Raw genomic sequence first — 27,479 nt, forward strand, 5'->3', positions numbered from 1 at the left:
GCTCTACACAAACACAATCTAGTAGTTATGGCATGAACTTGCCTTTCCTCCCACTAACAGGTGTATGATGTTTTTCCTCACAATCTTTATGGCAATAAAAACAGAGAGTGAAAATTAGTAATTACATAAGAGATGACACAGTGTTCTTCCCAAACCACCCAAGTGTTAATACACAGAAGCAAACACAATCCTCACGTATCATTTGCAATAATAATAACTGGGTAGTTACACACAGGGCTTCACACTTGTTCTACTAAAATCTTCTTAAATCCATGTAACCCAACAATTATATCAACAAAGGTAAATAATAATGAATTACAGGGTCCACAATCAAAACAATTATTTATGTGCAGGTAAGGGAAGTATCATGGGACGCGGGTGGCGCTGTGGTCTAAACCACAGAGCCCAGGGCTTGCTGATCAAAAGGTCGGCGGTTCAAATCCCGCAACAGGGTGAGCTCCCATTGCTCGGTCCCTGCTCCTGCCAACCTAGCAGTTTGAAAGAACGTCAAAGTGCAAGTAGATAAATAGGTACCGCTACAGCGGGAAGGTAAATGGTGTTTCCCTGTGCTGCTCTGGTTCATCAGAAGCAGCTTAGTCATGCTGGCCACAGCTGTCTGCGGACAAACGCCGGCTCCCTTGGCCAGTAAAGCGAGATGAGCGCCGCAACCCCAGAGTCGTCCACAACTGGACTTAACGGTCGGGGTCCCTTTACCTTTTAAAGGGAAGTATCAGGGCTGTCTCTAGACCCCGGGCACCAGATGTCTATAGGGCCATTTTGATCCCTTCATTGCCCCTCCTCTTAGCCTTCCATTGCAGCTCATCCTCCTCATCCAGCAACAATAAGCCTCACAAGCACAAAGCCTGATTAAATCACATTGTCTAATATGGACAGTGCTGGTGGAGGAAACAGAAAACCTTACAATATTCTACCCACTAGGAAATTAGAAATAGGCCCATATTTCTCTAATTTCCAAAGCAACAGAGTTGGATTCAGAGTTGTGTGAAAAATTTCCCTTGAGAGTTGGGGAACATTCTGGAATGGTGCATAATATAATATGAGCTGGGGATACACCTTATGAAAGGAAAGTGGTTTTTCAGGGGTAGCAGTGTGGAGAAGGTTAAGTCCTACCACATGAGCAGCCTTCCATTTGCTATACTCTCTCTTTTTTTATATTCCTTTAGAATGTCACTGTTTTTTGGGCTGGTGTTAGAATGTTTTTTCCAGTCTATACAGTATTGGGCAAGATACTGGGTATAGGAGAACGTATTACTAAAGCTTTGGAAGGTCAACTATAAGGATGCTGTTGCTCAGAGAGTCTCCTCTCCCCCACTAGCCATCTTCATCCCATACATCCCATATTAACACCTTGATGATGCCCCTCATCACCTTTTTCTCAATTAAAAAGTCAAAAACAATATAACTTTCCTTGTAAAGAAGATGCTCAAACACTATTTTGGTGCCCCTTTTCTTCATATTTTGCAGCTCTATAACATCCTTTTTGAGATGAGGTGAACAGAACTGTAGACAGTATTTCAAGTATGACTGCACGATGCATTTGGATAATATCATTCTGATACTTGCAGTAAATTTTTTGATCCTAAAGGCACAACAGTCAACCATCTAAGTCACCCACCAACTACAGATCAAACCATGCAAACTAGATAACAAAGTGTCACAGAAATACTTAGGGAGGAATAGCTCCAGATCAGGTCAAGTTCTGACAATTATCAAAGTTCTGGTGGCCAAGCAAAGACTCAGTAAAGCTCTCATTTTCAGTGGCTTCCTAGAACTGCAAAAACAGAGGGGATTGGTTTGGTAAACATAAGCTAATGGGCTCATTCAACTTGATTCATCACTAGTTGGACCAATCTGCTCCAAATCCAAGACAGACTGCTGGAGAAGGCAAAAATCCAGAAAACCCACAAAATATAATCTATATAACTTTTTAATAAAATTGTTTTAATAATGGTGTTAGAACTGTGGCCTAAAAGTCTCAGATGAATGAGACTGAAGGACATTTCAGCACTGGAGATATGTAGCCATCTATGCAGTAAATAAGACCACTTCTTAAGAAAACATCCCTAGATTCTGAGAACCTAAGTAATTGCCAGCCAGTTGTCAATCTCCCTTCTGAGGGGCAAGGTCTCGAGTGGGTGGTTGCTGAACAGATCCAGGCACTCTTGGAAGAGACTGATTTCCTAGACCCATTTCAATCAGGATTTTGGCCTGACTTTGGCACAGAAACTTCCTTGGTCACTTTATATGATGACCCTTGGCAGGAAAGAGACAGGGGCAAAGGGCAGCTCTATTTCCCCTTTGCATTACAGGAATGGCAGTGGACGTGCTAGATGTCTTGCCTCGGTAATGGACTGGATGAGAGCCGACAAACTGAAGCTCAATCCAGATAGGACAGAGGCACTATCAGTGATAGTTCCCTAGACCGGATAGCTGGGAGACTGCCTGTTCTTGAGGGTGTTACACTCCCTCTTAAGGAGCAGGCACGTAGCTTGGGGGTGCTACTGAATCCATTACTACATGGATTCAGTGGCCTCAGTGGTGCAGAGTGCCTTCTGTCAGCTTTGACTGGTGGCCAAGCTACACCCCTACCTGGACTGGGATAGCACTGTAGTAATATTCAATGGCAGGTACCAGGCCAACAATAAAACTGCTAAATACTACTAAACATATTTAGTGTTAATGATGTGCTTGGTGCTGAAATACAACATACATACAACATGCAAACTAATGCATGTTCATTGTATATTATGTGCATAGTATTATGAGACAAAGTTAATTTGGGGTTTGTTCTTTCTGAGCAGCAACTTCCATGTCACATGACAAACTCCTTTTCAAATACAGGAATATTTCAAAGGGATTTTTGTGATAAGACAACATATGTTCAGAGTAAAAACTGTTCCACTGAGATAATTCAAGCATGTTGTGTAAGTCTAAGTGGATTTTTGGAACATGGTGAATGTATATATATAATATATACAATGTCATTTAGTTAATATGACTTTACCATGGTCCAGATATCAGGGCACAGTTCTTACAAAAAGTAATTTCGTACCAGGACTACTTCCCATTGTTAAGTAGCCTGCATTTTGAACAACAATGAACTTCATTACCTTCAATCAGACATATCTATATTTTCATCTGATACTTAACGTTTAACTGTTACAATTGTTTTCAAAACACAAAAGACAACACAAACTGGGATGATGATCTCTGAACAAACAGTCTACTATTTCAATAAATTAAATTTTCAAAGTCCAATATACAAAGAAAATGGAAAATCGCATGACAAGGAAAAATGACTCTCTGTGACTGGTGCTGGTGCATTTAGTGAGTGCTTCGTAACACAGTTGTGGATACCAAAAAGGTTACATCAAAACTGATGTGTTTAAATTCTGTTACGTTGTTTTCTTTCTTCATCCCACTCTGTCAGGTTGTTTTTGACTGCTTATCCCTACATATGAGCATGTGTATGTGTAAATTCAGTCTTAGGTTACAATCCTAACCCACCTACCTGGGAGTAAGCCCTATTAAATTCAATAGGATTTACTTCTGGGTAGACATAGTTAGGATTGCACTGTAACTATTTGTTATTCTATTTAACTATGAACCTGCTATATGATCCTTGATTCCAAAGGGTACTGTTATGTATCTAAATAATGTACTCTAACAGAGTTGAATAAGTTAAGCTGTTGAATAGTGCCATAGCTCTGTTGCTATTTATATAAAGCTAAGTTACAAAAGGTGCAGTGGATGCCTCACTAATGTAAAATATTTTAGAGTCAAGGTAAAATCTATACAATTCAGTAGCATCAATTGCAGCAGTTTTTCCCCCCTTAGAAAGTCTCCCATGGAATAAAAAGGCTTATAGCACAAAACAAACCCTCCTTTCTGTTCAGACCTTCTCCTTGTCTCCACTGTCTGGGGGAAAATAAAGTAAAACAGAAAAGGGAACCAAAGCATGGGATTAAAAAAAACCACAAACCCCATAAAGTATACAAAAGGCATAAAACGAATCTTCATTTGGAGGCAGCGGAAGGAGTGCACATCTGGGCAATTAAACAGAATTTTGTAGGAATATCTGAGAAGTCTAATTGTAAATGCTGAAAGTGTATTTTATTTTCATGTCCTATAAGCAGAAAAATGCTCCCTCCCAAAATTTCGAACAGGACTCAAACGGTGGAAAGCATGATTCAACCAAACATAACTGAGGCATACGTGAGACCTAAACAATTAAAATTAGCTGTTGCCAGAATCTGACAGTCTATCACACTCAAGAAAAATTTGCTTAGTAGCCAAGTCTCTCCATCAGTCAGGCCTCATATTTTGACCAGATGCCTGATACTGCATAGGAACTTTATATTTGAGAGGTAGCGTCAAGCCATTCATAGATGTCAAACTGCTTATAATGTGGGCCTTTTTCACATAAGAGTAACCTCTGTGGGCAGATGCAGCATGGCCCATTTGGCTGGCAATACAAACACCCATCACTCTTCTTTCTCCAACAGCCACCAATAAACATCTCCCCACAAGTCTCTGGAGGGAAGGGGGAAACTACATGAGTAGAAATGAACATATGACCATAATATGCAGCATAAACTAAATGCCCATCCATGATGGTGAGCCACCATCTTGTGTTTAATCAGTTTAGGACTGGCATCATAGAGGTACCTCCACATTTCATCCTTTATATTTGTCCAGATTGCTTTAATTATCCTTATTTACAAAGAATGTATATAGGGCCACTGTGTCACATTTTATGGTCCTGCATTACCTGATATTCCTATGAAATGAATGGGATTAACAAACACTTGCAACCTTTTAGGATGGTGCAGTTTATTATATGTTCATCATTAGAAGACTTTACAGGTTATGTTCGAACTTATATTTTGATTGCAATGAAGGTAGGATGAATCATGATCCACATATTAATTCTATAGTTGTGATGACAATTATAGAAATCAATACTGTACAGAGCTTTAAAAGCTATTGAAACAAGTAATGGGCAATATAGAACACATCTCTTGCCAAAAACCAGTTCAAAACCTTAGAGGCAAAGGTTTCCATTCAATGCTATTACTTTTATATTTAGCAACAACATCTCTGAACTTTAAAAAGCTCACTTACTTCTCTCCAGTGTTCCCTTGGGTGGGAGTTGTGGCAATTGTCTACCCCTGCGTCCTGCTACTGGAGTACCTGATGGGCTTGTTTGGACAGACCCCGTACGAGCATGTGACCTACAGGACACAGCAAAAGAAACCATTAACAGTGAGATAGAGTTGTTCCTAAGTGTCTGAAAAACAAATAAATGAGGAATGGTTTTTGTACAAGTTGAACCTTTGTTAGCTGTGGCAGCTCGGCCCTATGCATTTTAGAAGGCATAGTTATTGCTAAAAGGAAGGTTCATCTGAGGAAAAAGCCAAAATTATGCAAAAGGATGATACATGTAATGTTTAAGGAATTGCATCTGCAAATTGTCTATGAAAATGTATGTAGATATATATATGCACACAGATGCAATAACACATACAGAAAGAGATACACATAAAATTGTGTGTATGTATATGTTCTATATTTTAAAGTCCAGCAGAAAGATACGTATGGTTTCAGAATTCAGTTAACATATTGAATCAGTGTTTTATTCAGCTATGAATATACAGCAAGCAATAAGGCAGATGTACATTTCAGTGACTGAAATGGAGTAATATGATTGCTCTTAATCATCCTAATTCACCACTAAAAGACAAAGAATCATAATATTTTGCTAGAAAGTAATTTCTGTGGACACAATCAGCTCCACACATTTCTATGCTATGTCCACTGTACTTTTTGTCAAAACAGTTTACTTATTTCAATACTGTTTGATCAGAAATACATTACTTAGACAGGAACAATGCAGGACATGCACACAGCAAATCAGAGAAAACAGCGGTTAAAATCGTACATACAATTAATACAATCAAATTTAAGAAACTGTTTTTTGAAAGAAAAAAAAAGTTTCATTTGATGTTATGGTGATAATTCCATAAGCGATGTCAGATGACCACATACAATTTCTCATTCTGTAAGAGAAATACATGGCAGTTATGAGGTGCACATGGTGTGAGAAATCACCCAGGATTCCTGATAAATGAGAAATCACAAAAACAAATGTAATTATTTATGTCATTAATCATTGTTAGTAAACAAATTAGAATGGCAGCCACACCATTATATCCCCTGTGGAATATAAATAGTGTGTTGGCGTTGGCAGGGTTAGTATCTACGGCTACTGGTGATCAGTCAATGATGAAAGGCAATACCATTGAGCTTTGGGGAAAATAAAAAGTGAGCTAGTGGGGCAGGATTAGTCTGATTGGGTTGTCTGTTTCACCTCGATAAGGCAGGTGAGGGAGGGGCAGATCTTCCAGTCATTAATGAAGGCATCGATCTCATGAGATTTGAGTCAGGACGCTCAGTGGATCGAGAGCGGGGGCTGGGCCGCTCTACCACAGGACGCTGTTCTGTTGATCTGGATCTTTGATATGGTAGTCTAGGTCCCCAATTCCTGTAATGTTAGTCAAAAAGCAGCTCAATTGACCTTTATCTATAGTTACGCATTATGCCGCATCATACTGGGTTCGGAGATGATCAACATTATGTACATTTCTAACAGCTTTTTCGTTCTTTGTTTTAGTTAGCTTCCTGATAACATAGAAGACGTATGAAGGGAGTTTGTCCCTTTATTAATAATTTGGTATATGAAAACATTTTAAATGGGTTATAATGTCATAATCTGCAGCTTGTGTACTAGGATATCCTGCATTAGAATGAGTCATTTACTGTTTTGTGAAGACTCTCTGAATTAAGAATAAAAACCATTGGCTTGACTAAAAATAGCAAGCCAAGTTAATATTTTTAAAAGTAAGGTCATAACTTGCACTCTCAGTCAGTAAGGTTGTCATTAACGTCAGTACACTTGATTAGGATAACTGAATATGAGTAAAAGACTTCAGGATCTTGATATTTTCATTAATATTGTTTTCCGTTCAAAAGATGCTGGTGTCAACCAATAGGCTTAACTTTAGTCAAGGAAAGTTGCTGGGTTTTTTCCTCTGTTTTAAAGCAGATGAAAATTATCTGCTACTGAATATGACCTATGCAGGAATACTAGTTGCACTTCTGAGGGAAAAATATAGATCACATCAAATGGAATATGTTAGTATATCAGCATAATGAAAGAATACCTAAAAAGTCAAAACAAAAGGTTTTCAAATAGTTATTCAGAAATGTGTTCATACAAAACCATTTTTCAGGGTTGTAGGCTTTCAATGAGGTACTAAATAAATGCCCCACAGACAGGTTCAGAATAATACCATCCTCCAATAGCCTTAATCTAAAGCACGTAAGAAGCAGATACTGTACACTGGAACACATGATCAGCAGGAGATACTAACTATCAGGGAGGTATCACAGCTAGCCTCAGACAAACTCACAAAGATTACCTCATGTTTTCTTCTGGATCTATATATTCACTTTCTGAACAGGAAGCTTGATCTGCCAATACATCCACTGTTTCACTTCTTTAATGTCAAGGATAAACAAAAAAAGGTCACCTTAGCTAATGCTGCATTTAACAGAGAGGTGTATATTTACGGGGCAGCAAGGAAGTGTCAAGTCTATAACTACAGGTCTTGATGAAGTGGGGGGGGGAGGTTTCCCCTTAAAAAATCTTTTATGTAAAACTTACTTAAGGGCCGCTTGTCATTTTACCACCAGTGTGGGAGTTTCTGCAATTTCTCCCTTCTTGTATCAAGAAGATAATGTCAGAAGCCCCAAGGCCATAGGAGAGAATCTGTGGTTCCTTTCCACATCAGTGCAGTTTCCAGGAGGAGCTCTTCTATAGTCTCCTCTTGTGTATTCTGGGACTTCTGGTGTCATTCTCATGGCACCAAAAGCAACTGCACTGCAGCAGCTCCAACACTGGAAAGGTAATGCAAGACGGCCCCCACAGCCAAAGGCTTTCTTTTTCCATCTACAGGACACTAAAAGTGATGGTCTAAGAAGAGCGAGACACATCTTACTAAGGTACTCCATATATGAGAGAGATAATGCTCTTGAGGGCAGGGTTCATAAAAGGATCTGTGAAGATATAGATTCTATGTTCTCTAATGCAGTCAACTTTTCCTGAGTCATTTATGGGTACATTATCAATCAATACACTTCACACTAGTTCAATATCCAACCTATAGCTCTTGAATAGCTCTCTGAATTATAAAACTCTTCATACCTTTCAGTGGAGCATCCTTGCCTTGTCACACGTTAAGCTTTTCAAGCACGTGTGATTAATTTTAAGTCATTCTAATGATATTCAGTCACACAACTAGTATTTGTTTCTTAAATTGCTGAAAGCTATGTAAAAATAAAAGTAGAGTGCAATCACAACGAAAAGTAATACCCAAGATGTTTTCAAACTCTTTTTGCATTACAGGCAAGTGTTTGCCATCCGACTATTTGAACAATAATTACTTCAACATCAATCTTTACTGGAAAGAACCCTCACTCTATTTTTTGTCAACTTGTGAGAGATCCAAGTACATTATTTCCCTGTACACTGACTAGAGCTGAGTTTCTTAACCCAGCAGTTAGATTCTGCATAGTTTTACTAGGCCAAATGTCATCATGAACTTGGAATTTACAAATCCACCAGACATATCAGAACTAGAACTTAAATTACATTAGTTAAGATGTAACCTGACAAGCTAAAATGATCTATTTGTGTCACACTGCAATAATCTTGTCTAAACAAAATCTTTATGTACATCCTAAGCTGATTAGATTCACATAACTTTTAAAAATAAGTAGAAAATGAATCTTGCACGTCAAAGTTATTTATAATTAAGGGAACTCCATTAACATAGAAAGTTTTAAAATTATATATATTGCTACAATGAGCAAATTAGGAAACATGATGATGTATGAGCACAGACAATTCATTGCTTCCTAGGCCAGGTGCTATCTGCTTTGTTAGACACAGTATTTGGTTTTCTGTCCATAGTACATGACAAGTAATGGCAGCAGCCAGGGCTAAAACAATGAAGCCACTTAAAGCAATGAATGTGTCAGTGACAAAGAAATGAAAACATAAAAATGCAGCATGAAAATTTTAATGACCATTTAAGGCTTCCTCTACTTCTAGAGACACTGATTGCACTGCAACAGGAATAAAAACAAACAAATACCTAAGAGTAACAAGTGCAAGGCTATACTAGCTACTTTTTACTGGAAGTACCTGTCCGTATCTGTGGAAGGCTGTTGGATCTCAATCCTTGGACATGCTATTCTTCTACTAGCTATCGGAAATTTGCTGTTTGGTCACAGACACAATATCCTTTTGTTAGCACACCATCATGTTAGCACAACTTATATTTCTATTTTTTAACCAAGGTAAAACACCAGTATTAAGCTATCAACAAAACAATTTTAAAATAATTACATACTGAGTAACTGAGATTTCATTTTAAAGCGGACTACAGTCACTAATAGTGCATAGTATAATCATAAAATTCATATGTACTAATATTATAAAATTAAGCCATCATATATGTAATATAAGCAAAAGTATGCTCAGATATACTGAATATAGAATTGAGATAATAAAATAATGTCTTAAAGAGACCATATATGATGAATGTATGCTATGGCAAACCAGAAAAAATGAATCTGTTTGCATAAGATTTCATTTTCACCATTATGTACTTGTGATCGCTTCTAAGCAGTATATCCCAAAAGTCTATGATATCAGTAGTTTTTCCAAAATATCTATCACAGCAAGCTATTCGTGAAAATTCCTAATTTCTAAAGTATTTCTAAAAGCTATAAGAAGTATTTCCTCCATATTTTCTTCCCATGAAGTTAAAAACCCCAACATAAACTCTGTTAAATCCAAACAGCTAATTAAATAGGAAGGAAAAATGTGGTTTAATTTTAGGAGTGTTTTAAAAATACATAAAGTGTTTCCTAGATTAGTTTTAACAAATTTTCCACCATTTGCTTCAAGGCTGCCTATAAGCAAAGTCAGAAATTAAAAATGAACAGCTTTATGCATCCAGTCTCTATGTAAGGCAGAGAATATGATTCTTTTCTTTCCTAGTATCCCACCTCTGCACTGTTTCTGTACATTTTATATGCTATATGATACGTAGCATTTTGACTTTTTTTTTAATCATCTATTACAGAATGCTCCAGTCTCAACACAAGTAGTAAAAGACAGTCCTATTTCTTCCCAAATATATTTAATTTTCCTTATTTCTCATTCACCTGCTACTGCCAGTTAAGTAAAGTATAAAATAACTTATAGGCCCAATAATGAACCTCACTGGGTTGTAAGCTTGGGCAGTGTGTATGAAGGTCCTGGGCTGCCCAGACAACAAGACCCCTCTCTCGGCCTCACGGATGCAATATGTTTGACACCAGCTTGGCTGCAGGAGTTGCCAGGAGGCAGTATACAACCAGCTGTCTTAGGGGCTCTGCTCTGGATTTTCTCTGCAGCGTTTACTCCTTAGCCTCTTCTTCTCCTGAAGATATTCCACAAGGCAGCGGGGATTTACTTCTCCTAGATGGGCTACCTTCCCAGGTTGATGAGCCCCATCTACCGCTCAGTTCCCTCTACAGCATGTGCAGAAACTCTTCCTGACTGTTGGAACCACTATTGGTCTCATCCGCTCAATCTGCCAGAGCCTGTCTTTGCGTGCAAAGGAAGCACCTAACTCACCAAGGATGAGAGACCCATTTGTTACTCCCACCTGGTTTGGCTGGCCAGTCGAAACCATTCCTGGGTGTGGCCACTGTCTTATGCTGACAGCTTCTAGGAGCCACAGGCAAGTGCAGGGTGGGGACCAAAGGTGGACAAACTACCACAGAAGGAGCACGATGTTTTCCCGCCAGTGGTATTCCCCCTCCCCTAACACCTCATATACCACATTGAACAAAGTTGGTTTTATTGTTAAGCTATGTATCATAATATTTGGAAAGAAAACGATGTAGCCAAGTGCCATGAAAAGAAACTACAACAAAAAACTCAAAAATATCCAGTTATTCTAGCTGCATCAAATGCTGTTTACACTATCTAGGAATGCATGAAATGAGACCCACTAAACAAAATCTATTGCTTCTTCAATTTTCCTGTTCCCCAAGCAATATATCTGCATGGCAAATCTATCTGGCAGTAGAAAATTAAAAAAGGATCTTAACTTCTCTTGAATTGTTTTTTTGGTGGAGCAGTTTGCAAACACCTGCCAGAGTGGACTGTCGACATGTTAGTGTGCAGATCCTTTATTCATTTTTCTCTCTACTGAAACACAGAAATGGGCTACTATATAAGCTTTTGGTGGCCTATAAACGAGTGGCATAAAGTTTGGAACTATTCAAAAGTTTACCAATAATGAAAAAATGCAAAAAAAAAAAAAAACACCGGGGAGGAAAGGTAAATTATAGCACCACTACCACATAAATTGCAACAAAATCCTATTCACAATTCACAACTTCCTTCTTGGTATGACAGCCTTTATCATACAGAGCAGAGGCATTTGGGTTTCCAACAGACTGCTGTTAATCAGAACATTCCAAAGTTTTCTGCTGTTGATTGACCGCTATCAGCTGACACTACAATCAACACACATAACTGGAGATGGACAGTGTTTCACCTGAAGAGCTCCTACTATGCTGCTTCATTTTCACTGCCTCCAAATTGTGTCATCTGTCTTCTATGAAACTTTTTCCAATTAAAAACCCAGATTCATATAAATATTTGAAGCATATTTGCTATTCTCTCTCTTCCCATGATGAGGCTGAAACTAACTCTGGAAATAAGGGATACAACGAGCCTTATTAATTAATTTAAATGTAGTGTCAGTGCACAGGTAATTTTGGATTAAAAATGAACAGAACATAATCTACAAAAGAGGTTCAGATACAGGGACACAACGTGTACATATGCTTGTGTATGGAAACCTGCTCAAAGAAAACAGGTTTGCTTACCTGTAACTGTTGTTCTTTGAGAAAGATCTACATACAATTAAACAAACTATGTGTGTGATGCAACATGGAAAGAAGAAAATAATGGACATGTCATATTAAAACCTAACCCTCTTAGGTCTAGTGAAAAAAATGACACTTAATCAGGTGTGAAACCCATTAATAAAATAACACTACATTTAAATTATGAGTACATGTCTTTAATTATAGAAGTGTAACACTACACTCTTTACTTACCCATAGTTTTCAGCTGAACCATTGACTACATGATCTGCCCATGAACTTGCACCATTGTAATACCTTTGCAATGCAGTTAAAATAAAGACATGTTATAAAGATGAAGCTATTTACATATCAACACTTTTCATGAAAACATATTTTTGACTGACTAATCTGGCAGTTATTTCCAGTGTTTTCTGTATATCTCTTTCAATGAATGGATGTATATGTATGTTCCCCCTTAACATATTGGTGCATTGAATCACTGTCAGCCCATTTGACCTATTATCTTCTAATATTCAGTCTATGGTTTGTTTTTTTGTTTTCTGTGTTATATTGTTTTGATAAGTGCTTGTGTTTTATGGAATACACTCAATGAACCCTTTTTCTGTTTACAGTTAAAATATGTATGACCAAACAGCCATTTTAATCTTAAATATATGCACCAGACCATATATCTGTAACACTGGCATTATAGTGCTGTGAAACTGAGAGCCACTTTATACTCTATGGGGCAGCAAATTATTCTGCCAACTTCTACGCATGTAGAAGGGAGCCATGGCCAATCCTGGTTTGTATGCCACATGTAACTATGGGATACATACAGGATACCTACAGATGTGCTGGCAGCAACAGCAGTGTATAAATGCTTTGCATATATCCATGAAACACATAATAATACATTGCATTTACTGATGGCATAATAATGTGTATTCTTTAGCCTAACCATACACACATTGTGAATAACAAATATTTCAACTGGGGTAATTAAAAATACATAACATTATGTGAACACTGTTTGCAAGAATAGTGCATTTTATACAATATAGTGGAATTTTTTGGGTCATATTCAACTAAGTTATATTCACAAAAGGCCCAGTGAAACTAATGGACCTCACCAAGTTATGTTCATCAGTGTAACTTATGCAGCATGGCTGCAATCAAACGACTTACTCAAAATTGTAAAATTTTTATAAGATGGGGAAAATATGGAAATAAAGCAATGACAAGAAGATATGACAATAGATGTGCTTTGCTATGTCTACCAATGGTATATTACTTTTACAGAAATAAGTGGGTTGACTTATAAAATCAGAACCATGTGCCTTCATGAAAATAAAATTCAAGAATGAAGTAATTTAAAACAAGATATAATGGAATATATATATATATATATATATATATATATATATATATATTGGTGTGAATACCTAAATATGTACTTTTATGTTAGCAGATAATAGAAGATATCCTCAAAAGTATTCAGAAATAACCGCCCCCCTTTTTTTACCATGTCCATGATCATAAGCACTTTGGGTGTAGGGAAATATTTCTTTTGGTTTAGGAACTGCATAAGGTGTGATGTTTAATAATAACAGCAAAAAATCAGAATAATGAAACTATTATGCAATTAGCCAAATCATATAATAATTACTCAAATGTACAGATACAGAATTCTCTCACAATAGTGAAACAGCATCCATGTACAGGTAGCAATATATGCTACTGGGGTGGGGGAACATCCTTAGCATCTTTAGCAGTGGCTAAGACTATCAAGGCTTGCAAAAACTACTTAGCAGGCAGCTGAGAAAGTGACCCGTTTCTAATATTAGTGCATTAGTCTCAACTACCCATAAACTCTCATCAACCAAACTGATACAAATATTAGAACAGGCATGGTTGGAGGTAACCTTCAAGGGATAATAAGCAGCTTCCTGCTTATCCTCCTCCTGTCAATCCAACCAACTATCCTGGAATTGGCTGAACAGCCAGCTGACCATCAGTGCTTCAGTGCCCTGCCCTTTCACAGTACTTGTGCAGCACCGATTAAGTCTTAGACTGGGAGAAGCCTGTGTTTAAAGAGAAGTTTCACAGACCAGTAGCATCACTACACATACTTAGCTCCAATGTACGAATAGATCACCCCTATGCAGAGGTCACTGTTATCTCCTGTTTCTGCAAAATCTCACTTTTGCAGCTATGCATGCAATGCAGAAGCACAGAGCTTTGGATTGATTCCCAAAATGCCTACATAACCCTAACCCCTGCAAATAAGATGCTTAGTAGGGATATCCAGAAAAACCCCAGAGATTTGTGACATTGTTACTTGTGGGGGGGGAAGGTATGGGCATAAGAGAAAAGTAACAGTGTTAAGAAGAAATTGGCTGCAGTGCTACCAGTAAATATCTTCTGGGTGAAAAAGTACTGTGCGGCTCATGCAATACTAAACTACTCACTGCTAGTTCAAGCCTTTTATAACAGATTACTTGGAATAATATATTGCACAAAGAACACAAGTATCACAATTCTTAGCTATTTCAAAATTCTACAACAGGGGTGCTCAGAAAATGCTTTAATACAGATTCTTATCTACATCTACTATATGACTCAAAATACCTTTCAGGAGTAGGGGAAATATCAGTGTCATCATAATATGTTATAGGCACTCTTCCCTCCTTTCTATTCCTCCTGAACATAAAATAAACAGCAAAGATATTTCAGACATTTTTGAATTGCCTTAGGTGCTCTATGCTTTTTCTTGCTTTATCACAAAAGATAATGACCATTATGTAATGTTCATCCAACCCTTTTCCTGCTGCATGAGGCAGTCTAGCAAACATCAAAGATACCTAAAGGAGGAAATGTACAATAAAAAGAACAAGTACTGTGCTGAAAACAGCAATTTCCTCTTCTCCTCCATTTCATCTAATTTAAATTTTAATCTAATTTAAATTATCATATATTCTGATGACATTAATAAAGCTCACATGACAACCTCCTCAAAGGTTCAAGTAAAACTGAGTCTAATATTCGTTTTTCCACCATTTGCAGATGAGTGTAAAATGAAACCACCTCTGACATTTTTCGGAGGGAGGTGAAGAGAGAAGAAATCCCCCCCAAAAAAAATTCATGGAGAGGTGCTGCTACTTACATTACTTAACCATGTAATGCGCCTGAGGAGTTAAATGTAACCTTGGGAGTGATGCAATGCAACAAGATGTCACTCTCAAAACATTCCAGGAAACATGGATGGTGGCAGAATGCAGAGAGATCTTCATGCTGCAGCCACTTTGTAAGCTGCAAACCTCCCTGCCCGCCACTGGAAAAAAAATCCAGATAAATTCCCTCTGAAAGGCAGAAAGCTTGTCCCTGTTTCTTTCATGGGGAGAATATTTTTGGGAAACTTTTGACAGCTTTTGGCACGGCCATAGTTGAAAGCACCTGTGAGGGGGTTGCATTGACTAGCCTTGCCCTTCCATTGGCAATTTGTGTGTTAGTGACCATGTTAAAGGGCCCCATGTGCATAACAATGTACATGCATAGGGGTATTCCACACAAGGGGGACTGATGGGTATGTGGCTTGCGGGTTGTGTGGCTGGCATGGATAGCAATGACAGTAGCAGGGTGAAGCTTCAAGACAGGGTGCCAACTCACCCTTGGGATTGTGGGTGCCCACTGCAACGCGGACATGCAATGTCACATGTACATGCCTGCATGTAGTGCAGACAGTTATCTGGAGCAGGGAAACACATGCCGTAATGAAATCAGGACTTGGCATAAGTACAAAACAGAGTTACATTTACCCGTAACTGCTGTTCTTGGAGTAGCTGCCTGTAAATTCACTCATATAGGATTTCCATCTGGATAAGCCAGTTCATTGAAACTTCTAGAGTTTTTAGAGAGTAAGGTGCTCCTTCCCAAATTGCCAACTAATGCAATTTGCTGCCAGGTCAAAAGATATTCAAATCCTCTGTTTGTAGAGAGGTCAGCTTAGAAATAAGTGGGTAGAGGTAGAATGAGCAGAAATTGTTTTACATAATTAATGCACCTAATGGTAAGAATCCAATGGTCCAACACAATGTTGAGCCCTTGATCATCAGCTTACCTATAGTGTTGGAAAAGCCATGGGTGTTTCAGTTTCCTGTGTTTCTATTCCCATAGGAATGGGGACTAAATCCCCAGCAGAAAAACATGATATTTGCATCAATTTCCACTGGCCGGGGGGGGGGCTTCAATGGTCAGAGGGTCTTATATCCAGCAAAAATTGATGTGAATAGCATCATTTCCCCATGTAGTCCTATTTCTAGCGGCAAAACAGGCACTGCTGGATATCTGGAGTGTCCACTGTCACCTCTGCTCCCTCCTTGCTGCTGTACGTAAGTTGCTGCATCTTTGGGAAGAGACAACCTGGCTAGTAGATGTTTATACTCCTCCCATATGTCTGCAGCTGCATATACGCTGTTGTGTATATGAAGCCTGAATCAGCCAAATCTCTCACAATGAAACTGTAATGAAATTGTAATTCTTCTTGTTGGTTTATCAGATCTGAGGCCTTCAGATCCAATGGTGGCATGGATATCTGAGCTGCTTGGTCTAGGCTACCTTATTCTCACATCTTCAAACATTTATCAAAGTAGTTTGAGTGCCACAGATGCCAAATCCTCAATGAACGGCCTGCAGAGCTACAGATCCCATCAGAACTAGATGTTAAGGAGGGGGAAAAGTCATATAAAACATGCATCTAATGTTTTTTGACAGCAACCCTGTACTCTAGGTAATATATTGCTTAACTTGAAGTTCCATTGGAAAATCAAAGGAACCAAATGGCACAAGCCCCACATCTGCCCTGAGTGATCTAACCATATGGAAGGAAAGATTAGGAGATGGTGAAAAGTTATTGAATGATCATAGTCCCATTCAGATGCTGCTGTCCTGCTATCATAACAAGCTATGGTGAGCCTCAAGCTTGCATACTCTTTCTTCCCCCGCTTTTGTGGTCACAAGTAGATATAAATTTTCTGTTTTCACTTTTTAAGAAACCATAGTTAGCTATTACAGTCAAACTTGGGGAACTGGTTTGCATAAGCCTAATTAGAAAACAAACTTGAATCAGAACCATGTTTGATCTTGAATTGTCTTGATTTTATTGAGCTGAGAGGAGTTTGCTCATTTTTTTAGTTTTTATGCCTAGCAAATTGTCAACAATATGGTAATTATGTGACCACAAAACAACATCCATCTTGCTAAAACTGATAAATTATCTTCAATTTTCTGGAGGTTCAAGACTGGTTTGGCAGTAGTTAGTTCATGAGTCACTAAACAACCGGCAGCACCTCCAGTGCAAATGCCACTGCTGAAGTATGTAGAATGCAAGGTTGTACTGAAATGAAAAATCATCTGCAACCACTACATTCCATCACTCTTACCTACCAGGGATGTTCTGTAAAAAGCAATGTGCTTTACAAGGTGGGTACATTTTTTTATTTTGAAAATATTTAAGCTATCTCTGGAATCCCTTTGTTACTGGAAAGAAGATTCCATGGAGCCTGATCTTTGCTAAAAAACAACTCTTGTTCTTCCCTTCTGAGATAGAGGAAAGGATAAGAATACTGGGCCTAGGTATCCAAGGCACATCCTTAATGTCCAGGTATTTGTTTCAATGGATTTGAAAGCAGTTTAGCAGTCTACTTTTATCCAGCACTTTAAGTGAAACCTAAATGGTATCAAATCTTTTCTTTCAGGAATTAATTCTGCTGGATATAATACTGGCAGTTTCCACAACCTCTTTTACTCAGGGATTTTGGAAGTCGTCTTCAGATCCACATCATTTAGGGAAGTCTTATATGATCCTTTTCAAGATCTCATCTATCTGAGGGTCAGGATCCATTTTCATCATAGACTCTCAGCTACCGTGACTCCCAGGGAATTCAATAATGGGGATATAACTGAAGTTTTCAGATAAACCATCTCTGAATGTGCCAGTACTTTTGCCCACTGGACAGTTTTAAGTTTGGATTATCTAATTGCCCTGCATTTTTGTTTTTATGCCTTTTTTGTTTTTTTGACTGTGACTTGTTCTTCATTTTATGGGACTGACTTGTAACTGTGACTTGTGACTTCGATTTGGGACTGTGGCTTGTGACTTCATTTTTGTGACTTGCTTTTGTGACTGTGTGGAACCCTGTTCAGCTACTGATTGATTGACTGATTGTGTGACTGCAGAAATTGATTTAAAAAACCCATCCAAACAATGACTATCATCAGTGCACATAAGAAAAAAAATAATTTTAATTTTTATCATCTACAATACTGTCTTATTTATTTTACAGTACAGTATATTGATTATTGCTTTCATTTTATGGATCAATGGTCTCGTTAGATAGTAAAATTCATGTTAAATTGCTGTTTTAGGGGTTGTTTTTTAAAGTTGGGAATGGATTAATCAATTTTGCATTACTTTCTATGGGAAAGCACACCTTGGTTTTAGAACGTTTTGGTTTTGGAACAGATTTCCAGAACGGATTAAGTTTGGGAACCAAGGTACCACTATAAATACAAAAAAGCTAAAGAACCAAGAAATGAAGAAAACGAAAGAACCATGTTTACAATTTTAATCCTAAAATTGGTGTAGCTCTATAGAGTGACTGACATGGTAGTCTGAAGACAGAGCTCTAAACTAAGGATAGGAGGATTTATATGTAGCTATGAAATGTAGTTTGGTTCTGACAAGAAAAAGATGCTCATAACACAAGAGTGCCACAAGACATAACGAGCCTTGAAATTATGCAACTGATATAGCCAGGGGGTGAAAAAAAGGCACAACATGAAAGAGTCCTAATTAGTCCCTTTAAGCTGTGGAATTCAACAAAAGCCATGGTTTACACACAACATCACAACAATATCCTTTTTTCTGGATGCCATTTATGTAAAATTAGGTTGGTATGATACAGCAATGCCTGTAATGCATGCAAAAGGGGGGAAATCAGCTTCTATATTTTTATTTATTTATTTGGCCAAATTAATGATTGATACCAGTATAAAAAAGAAAATTTCTGCTCTCTAAGAATAAAGTAATTCTAGGAGCAATGCAGATGATAATATTTTAAATTTACAAACAAAAATTCATGATAAAATTAAAGAGAGCAGTGACACAGTCTATAAAGCAAAGGAAACCTTTGATCAGATTATCTTCACTAATCTAAAGGTCATAAAATAATATCCCTGTTTAGTGAGTCTTGTTATGCACCCAGTTGGGTATGTTCATTTTTATGATACATTTATCTTTGAATATGATTTTTATTAATGAATTGTTAATGGGTGGCATGTGGATTTTGTTTTTAGAGTCACCTCAGAGAAAGAGTTTTAATATCCAACACATCATGAGTTATATAATGTATTTTGCGCACCTTTGGGGAGACCTCTCCTTTTACTCCTGCATTTAGTGCCTTTTCTTCTTTCTTCCAATGTACCATTTTAAACTTAAATTGCAGATTACTGAACATCAGAGTACTGTTTGCTTATGAATGATGTGGGAGACTAAACAAACATGCCACACCAATTATACCTCTCAAATTCATAGTAAGCACCCTCAGAATAGGTACGGCACATCGTACGGGATCGAAGTAATCTGATTGCATCTTCGCAAAAGATAGGATACATTGAGTGATCCTTGCTGCCAAAACATAAGGGATGAACATGAAGCTACAGTTAAGACATGTACACAAATGAGACACAAAGGTAAACACAGAGAAGCAAATGACAAAGAAAGAAAAAAAAAGACCAATTCAGATGTACATATAAAGCATGTTAATGTATAAATGTTTATGATTAATGCAAAGCATTCTCAAAGTGATAATTAAAGCGCTATCATGGTTTTAGATTGTATATCTAAGAATAAGAGAAACTCAGAACAGTTCCAGAAGTGGCACACAAGTGACTTTGGTGATAGTCCAATCAAAATTCACACAGGCAAAATTTACTAACTGCAGAAGTGGTAACTTGCATAAGTTCCTCTGCATAAGTTCACCTTCAAATATTACAAGAAGCACTGCCATCCAAACACAGAAGGAGGTAGTAACTGCATTTGTTGATGACACTTCTTCAATAACATCCAAAGCCACTTTCAGTGCTGACCTTGATGTAATGTTCTCTCATTCACACAACTATCCCACTCCAGGGAGATATAAATTTGTACCTGCTGCTACATCCACAAGATGCAAACAGCATTACCAGTGCTAACTACCTATTTAGAGACAATAACTGCATGACCTGAGTCTGAAAGACTTCTATTCCTTTCTAAGAAGTGTTCATTACTGTCAAAGGCTGACAGTGAAAACCATATGTCAAGCTACAGAAACATGCAGTTCATGAGGCACTCTGCTTGCATCCCAGTCTCTGGAATAACAATAATTAAGAATAATAACAACAGCAATAACAGTACACAACATTTATATAGTACTGTAGTTTTGAGGGCTGAAAGGACTTCACATGTACCATATTGCAATAATCCTTACAATTATTATGTAAGGTAGGTAGCATTATTAGCCCCAAACTACAGCTGGGAGCACTGGAGCTAAGAGACAGATGTGCATGTAAAGCTACCAACTGAGTTCATAGCTCAGATGAGAATCCAGCTAGGTCTTCCCTGGGTCACAGTTCACCCATTTAGATAACACACTACACCAGCTTTAATACTTGTCCTTCACGTAACATCATTTATTCTGTTGATGGCATTTTACCATTGCACTGTGGAGAGCGTACTAACTTATGGTCTGTGTGTATGGTTTGGGAGCTGGACGGCCAGGGAAAAAACAATGCTATCCAGGGTTGTAAAGACTGCAGAGAGAATAATTGGGTGCACTCTTCCCACCTTAGATCAAATCTATGCTGCCAGGTGCCATAAGAAAGCGGCAGAGATAGCACAGGATAGTACGCACCCCGGAAATGATCTCTTTCAGCTTCTGCCTTCTGGAAGAAAGTATAGGATTATAAAGGCCAGGACTAGCCGCCTGAGAACTAGCTGCAGAACTAACTGCAGCCCCACGGGACTTGGGGAATCCCGGGGTCATTAAGATTCATCATTCACCGCGCCAGCCAATCGGCTGGCGGCGGGGGCGGTACTTGTAAGGGGCATTTAAGGTCGGGGCAGCCCATGCTTGCCCCTTTCTTTTCTTTCAGCAGCTGCGGTTTCCCACCCTCCCGCCCTTTAGGTTCTCATCTGGACTTTGCTATGGGCTTCGGCTGGTCGCCGCAAGGGGCCTGGTAGGAGTTTTTCCATTTGGCTAATTGGCTATATTTTGGAAGCCACTTGGGTTTCTTCGCCTACCTCATAGCAAAACGTCACAACACCTTTGGTTTTGGCGGTTAGGCATTGGTAGGGGTATTATTATGCAAATGAGATGGGGGGAGGAACGCCATCACCTCCCCCAAATGTTGAAGGGTAGTTCGTTAAAGGACTCCGGGGGGCGTCGCCTCATCCGAAACCTATGGAGGCTAGGGCCTAAAGCGCGCTCCCGAGCGGTAACCCCTTGGGGAGCGCCTAGGGATGTGCATCTTGGGGGCTCCCCCTGTTGGTGCTTAACCCTTCCCGGTTATACCGGTTAGTCTGATAGGGCCAATGCCTAAAGCCAATACCGCTGTGACCTGTAATCAATAAAGTTGTGGCCATTTTTCGCCCATTAACCTAAATTCTGGTGTCCTGTGTCTTTATTTATTCCATCTGTGGGAGGGGGCGGGAATCGCCACGTAAACAGTTTCTATGCAAATGTAATTCTGGTTCTAAACGCAGCATAAGGGGTTTCTACAGTATAGTGTATTTTAAAATAGGTTTTTAGAGTTTTTAGGGGTTTTTGAATGTTTTATGTAGTTTTTATGTAGTTTTATGTAGTTTTTATGTAGTTTTATGTAGTTTTGTGGTAGTTTTTTTGTAGTTTTTATGTAGTTTTATGTAGTTTTGCAATTTCATTGTCCTGCATGGGACAATGACAATAAAGATATATCTATCTTATTCTTTCAGTATGGAAATTAACCTACTTGAATGTTGTCAACACTGCCTGGGATAGTGACTTTTTGAAATGTTATATATAGGTCTAGAAACTACACACACCATACATTAAAAGCACATGGCTTCAGCCAAAGAATCCTAGAAACTGTAGTTTGTTAAAGGTACTGGGAACTGTAGCTCTGTGAATTCTTTTGGGGGAAGCCATATGCTTTAAAGGTATATGGGTCACATCCACAAAATACACTTAAGATACACTTAAATATATGGTGTGGGTGTGACCCATATACCTTTTCTGGAATGATCAATGACCTGACTCTAACATTTGGAAGTTCAAAGACAAAACCTCATAAATCAACTGCTATTTCATGTATGCCAATAACCGGAAGCGGGTGTTATCAAGTAGAGTATGGTTAGGCAAACAAACAGCTGAATGTTTTCAGTCTTTAAAAATAACACCTACTAATCTTCTAAATATTTGCCTATAAAGCAATCCTGCAATACCCTTCAGTGACCTCAACAGAGTGAAGTAAAAATATAGGTGCAAGCAGGGACATGCATTTATATACACAGAGGCACACACACAGGAAAACAGATACCTGGCATTTCTATGGTGGTAGTCAATGGACTGAATGTGTTGAGACCAAGGCAGACTGACATAAGGACTGAAAGCATAGCAGAAACAAAAAATGAAAATGTAAGACAATGAAATGAAGACCGATGAACACACATCCTAAAAAGGAAACTGAAGGACAAACGACATGACAACACAGCAGCTACAAAATCATAGTCTCTAATCAGTATAATTCTATAAACATCACAAAAGCATGGAAAAAATGCAAAGAATACCGAAAAACTCTGAAGGAAATGTTAAGGGTATTTTTATCACCTAGAGGAACAATTTATAACTTTGCTATGCTGCACTGTGATAATCTTTCTCTATTGAACATCTGTAAACCCTAGAGATATGGGGGAGCTTAATTCTATGCACTGAGCCTCTTGGGCTTGCTGATCGGAAGGTTGGCAGTTCAAATCCTTGCGATAGGGTGAGCTCCCATTGCTCTGTTCCAGCTCCTGCCAACCTAGCAGTTTGAAAGCATGCCAGTGCAAGTAGATAAATAGGTACCGCCACAGCGGGAATGTAAACGGCATTTCCGTGCACTCTGGCACTCATCACGGTCCTCCATGTGCCAGTAGCGGTTTAGTCATGCTGGCCACATGACCCGGAAAACTTTCTGTGGACAAACACCGACTCCCTCAGCCTGAAAGCGAGATGAGCACCGCAACTCCATAGTCGCCTTTGACTGGACTTACCCATCCAGGGGTCCTTTATCTTCACCTTTAACCTAATCAGCCCACAGTTCATATAGATGGGGTGGGAATCAAATTCCTAGAATTCAGCAAGTTTAGGCAGGAGAAAGAGGACATTCCCAGGGTGAGGGCTCAAGTTGTGATGACTGCTATGAAGTAGGTGGAAATCTACAGGACCATGCCAAATTGCCTGGAAGCAAAATTGCTCCCTGACCCTGAAAGCAGAGACCAATGACAGTCCATAGCAAAGTCCATCGACCACTATCCTATCCTTGCAAGAAGGCAAGTGTTAAAGTACAGAGAAGAGGGTGGGAGGTTAAACTGGCTGATAACCAGGTGAAGAAGAGCTGAAAATATCTTCTCTTATATGCTCCAGGAATGTACCTGACAGTGGGCAGTCTCCAGTCAGGTCCATTCCTGAAGCTCTGTCCCTTAGGGAGCCAGGCTGAATGCTGGTTGGCTTCCCTAGTCTTGCTCATCTCTCAACCTCCTGCATGGCTGGAAGGTACACAAAGCGCTTCCCAGTCACACGGGAAATCCTGTCACCAACAGTTCCCCAAACCCCACCACATCGGGCTGTAAATGGCACTCCCTAGTAGGTGGGGCATTAGCATTGTCCGACACTCAACCTTTCTAGAAGAAATTAAACCCAACGGTCAAGATCTGAAGTATCACAAGGAACCTTGACAAATCCGGTATTTGCAAATTCTGATATGAACTCATCTGATTAGCACCTCCTGGATTAATGTCTAGATCAGTACTTAGCCATCAGGTTTTACACTTCTCAAATATTCCATTGTGGTTCTAGGCTCCAAAACATATTGAAATACATTTAGAAATATGCATTAGGAAAATATGCATTTAGCAATAGGTATGTCAGGCGAAAATACATTTAGAAATGTAATTCTAAAATAAAAATCAAATATTTAATTTATGAATTTTTTGGTGTGTATTTAAAAATATATTCACAGATTATTATGGAAATGAGATGAAATGGATTTATGAGTGAATACATGTCAAACTTACACAGACTAGAAACAAACTGATTCACCCATTGCTACTCATATATCTAGCCCTTTTTATATTGGCTAAAAGTGACAAACAAATATTGAATGTTCTTTTCTTCATGATACTACAAATATTGTAGCAATAATGGATTGAGTATACAAGTATACAAGGTACCCTTTTATGGTATTTCCATTAGAAAGAATGGTGGTGGTGCAGGGGAGAGAACAAGGTGAGACAGTAACAAATAGAAAAATGCATAATTCAAGATACCCCACTATCAACCTTTCTAATGTCACCATTCATCTCTAGAGTTATAAAAACAATATTTTCATTTTATATTTAAGACAAAGTGAGATGGGAATGTTGCTAGATTCAGAATAATTTATGTGCAGATTAGGAAACGCGACCCAGAATCAAAATATAGCTGTACATATCAGTTTAAATTATTATAACACTTTGCTTTAGCATCATTCCAGTGACAACTATTGAGAGGAAAGCTGGTTTCAGTCTTTTTCTATTTTGGAAACACTATCACAAAACTTTTTTTTCCAGTTTGGTACTGGTTTTATCAAGGTGACTTTTTATAGCAAATTCTTTCTCAAAGCATAAATTGTCATGGATCATGTCCTAGTAGCCTGTCATTTCAAAATTTCTCATTTTGGCAGATCAAAATCAGTAGCTCTCATCACAGTAGGAACAGCAATGCAGCATGATTTGTTGGTCTCGGGAGATACTTAAAGCTAAAGCTTGCATAGAGATTTAAGCTCTGCCATTCTGCAGGACTTGACTTGTCTGAGTCAGGAAAATGCAACCTCAGTATATATCCTGCCTTTATTAAGATGGAGCATACCATAACGAGGACCACTATATTCAAGAAATTACACTGGGCAGTAATACAATTCTGTGTTTATGCAGGTAATTTTCCATAGATTATTGGATTTGTCAGCTCTCTCAGTGAAAACAGTTACTCAGAGGACTGATGTCTTAGCAAAGGAAAAATAATGAGTTCACTTAAGCTGAACCTGGAAGGTATGGGTGATTTTGTTCCTCTTTCCTTTCCTGATACCTTATCCCTATTATAAATAAATCAATTTGAGACTTTATCAGCAACATTCATAGCTCTCCTGATGTTATTCTGACTTGAACTTAATTTGCACCTAACTAAATCTGTGAATATCAGACCTAGAGACAATTCTGGAGGACACCAATACTGCAAATATGCATTGTTGTAAAGAACAGCTACTGCTACTTTTTCAGGTTCGTATAAGCTAAAACACAGCAATTTGAAATTTTAACCAATATTTCTTCTCATTACAAGAGCACACCAGAAATCTTTGAAAGTTAGCATCCATTAGTATTTCTTTTCCCTGGGGATAGCTAAAAGTCAACCCCACCCTTGTTTATTCCCTTTTGGATCCATTCCTAAGGTAGGTTGCAACAGCAGCAGCAACACCATGTAAATACAAGCTTAGGGGGCGAAATAGTGGGCCCCCAAATTCATGTATAACCTAAAGCTGGGTCCTGGGACTGGAAAGGTTGAAGGCAATGCAGCACAATGATGCCCCCAATAGTAGAGAGAGGTGTTTGTGTTGAATTAAGCAAGCAGAGTGTTACACTGCCTTCAGGGTGAGTAGAAGATGCAAACTAAGGTGCCATTTTAAATTGATGACATCACCATCCCCACTCCAATAATGTTATTTCTGAACCAGCCCAGAGTTACTGATGCATTTGAGAAGGTTCAATTGTATTAGGCATGAGACATAAATAGTGAAGAAAGGTACATGAAAATATTCAGAGCAACGCTATTGGAGGACCAACTGTACTAATGCTTCTTCCCAAAGAAAAGCTATTAAAATGTGTTAATTTCATTCTGATTTCATGCATCAAATGGAGCATGCCTCAGTTTTGTGAAATTAATACTTGGTAAATGGAAATATATTGTTTTGTAATATTCACAGAATGCCTTATAAGTTCCTGCAGAACTATATTAAACATATATGAACAATGTCTGCGCATTTGATACCCACAGTCAGTGTACCCATTTTGGAAATATCAGGATATGCCAAAAATCAGTTTGGTTAAGAAGATTATGGCAACTGTGGAGAAATTCACATGAAACTTTTCAAGCCTCTAAAAATCTTAGCTGAAAACCCAGCTGAAAATACCCCCCCCCATACACACACATTTGGGGAAGCTAAACAGTCAAGAGTAAGAAGCAAATGTTTCTTAGCAGCAAATCTGACTTTCTAGAATAATCTTTTCCAAGTGTCAGTGGTCCCCCTTTCTGAACAAACTCCTTCAAAAATCCTATCTTTCCCAAACCTCTGGACTGACAGAGGAGGAGAATGTGCTTTGGGCTTGGTGGTGCTGTTTTGAGTTTTAATGTTCACAGTTTTCTGTTTATGAATTTGTTTCATTCTATGAAATTGGTTTAAAGCAATGATGTAAACTACTTTATACAACTGTGGAATGGAAGAACATAACAGTTTTTAATAAATAACAAACTAATGTCTTGTATATTTCCATATAGAATGAGACAATATTGGATTCACGCTATACAGATTTAGTAGCTTTTGGTGTAACCTGTAATGCTAGATTTGGATGCTTTAATGGGCAAGAATCCACTTTGTCAGATAAACAGCTAATCTGCTAAGTACAAGGCTTTGTGTATCTACACACACTACACATGTATAGACTGAAGAGAGATGTTATTACCAAGAGTTACCTGTGGACTCATCGATGGAAGAGACAGGTGTGACATATTACTATGTAGAATGGAATGCAAACAAGTTCTAGGGTAAAAAAAAATCCAATTGAGAGAGTGTGACCTTACTGGTAATAAATTGGCACAGCAAAGTGGTGTTTGTTGTCTATTCATCTTGATTTGCCAATTCATTACCTGCAGGAATGGGTCACACTCAAGCTAAATAGACCATTTACCCTTTTCACTGGACCTTGATTGCATTTCACTCTACAGAGTAATAGGACACTCTATCCTTTATCTTCCCCTATTGTATGTGCATGTCATTCTGTTTATATCTGTATCAGAGAATATCGTTTCATGCATCTGGAAAAGTAATATTTGGACCACAATAGGTTTTGCTACAGAAAATTTGTTAGTTTGGGA

General features: G+C 38.4%; 1 protein-coding gene across 8 annotated transcripts in view; it reads right to left on the minus strand.

The window, feature by feature from the left end:
• Positions 1-27,479, minus strand: part of RIMS2 (regulating synaptic membrane exocytosis 2) — a 345,902-nt gene that overhangs the window by 103,362 nt on the left and 215,061 nt on the right. For 6 of the 8 annotated variants that reach the window (XM_053395473.1, XM_053395468.1, XM_053395469.1 and 3 more), the window contains one exon: positions 5,146-5,255. In XM_053395473.1, the coding sequence (XP_053251448.1) occupies positions 5,146-5,255 (110 nt within the window). Of the gene's footprint in view, positions 1-5,145; positions 5,256-6,391; positions 6,566-7,502; positions 7,581-9,289; positions 9,365-12,270; positions 12,334-14,649; positions 14,722-19,597; positions 19,706-22,632; positions 22,699-27,479 lie in introns of all 8 variants that reach the window. The other 2 variants (XM_053395466.1, XM_053395467.1) reach the window with 2 other exon arrangements.

The sequence above is a fragment of the Podarcis raffonei genome, chromosome 7 (genome assembly GCF_027172205.1).
Source record: "Podarcis raffonei isolate rPodRaf1 chromosome 7, rPodRaf1.pri, whole genome shotgun sequence".
NCBI lineage: Eukaryota > Metazoa > Chordata > Lepidosauria > Squamata > Lacertidae > Podarcis > Podarcis raffonei.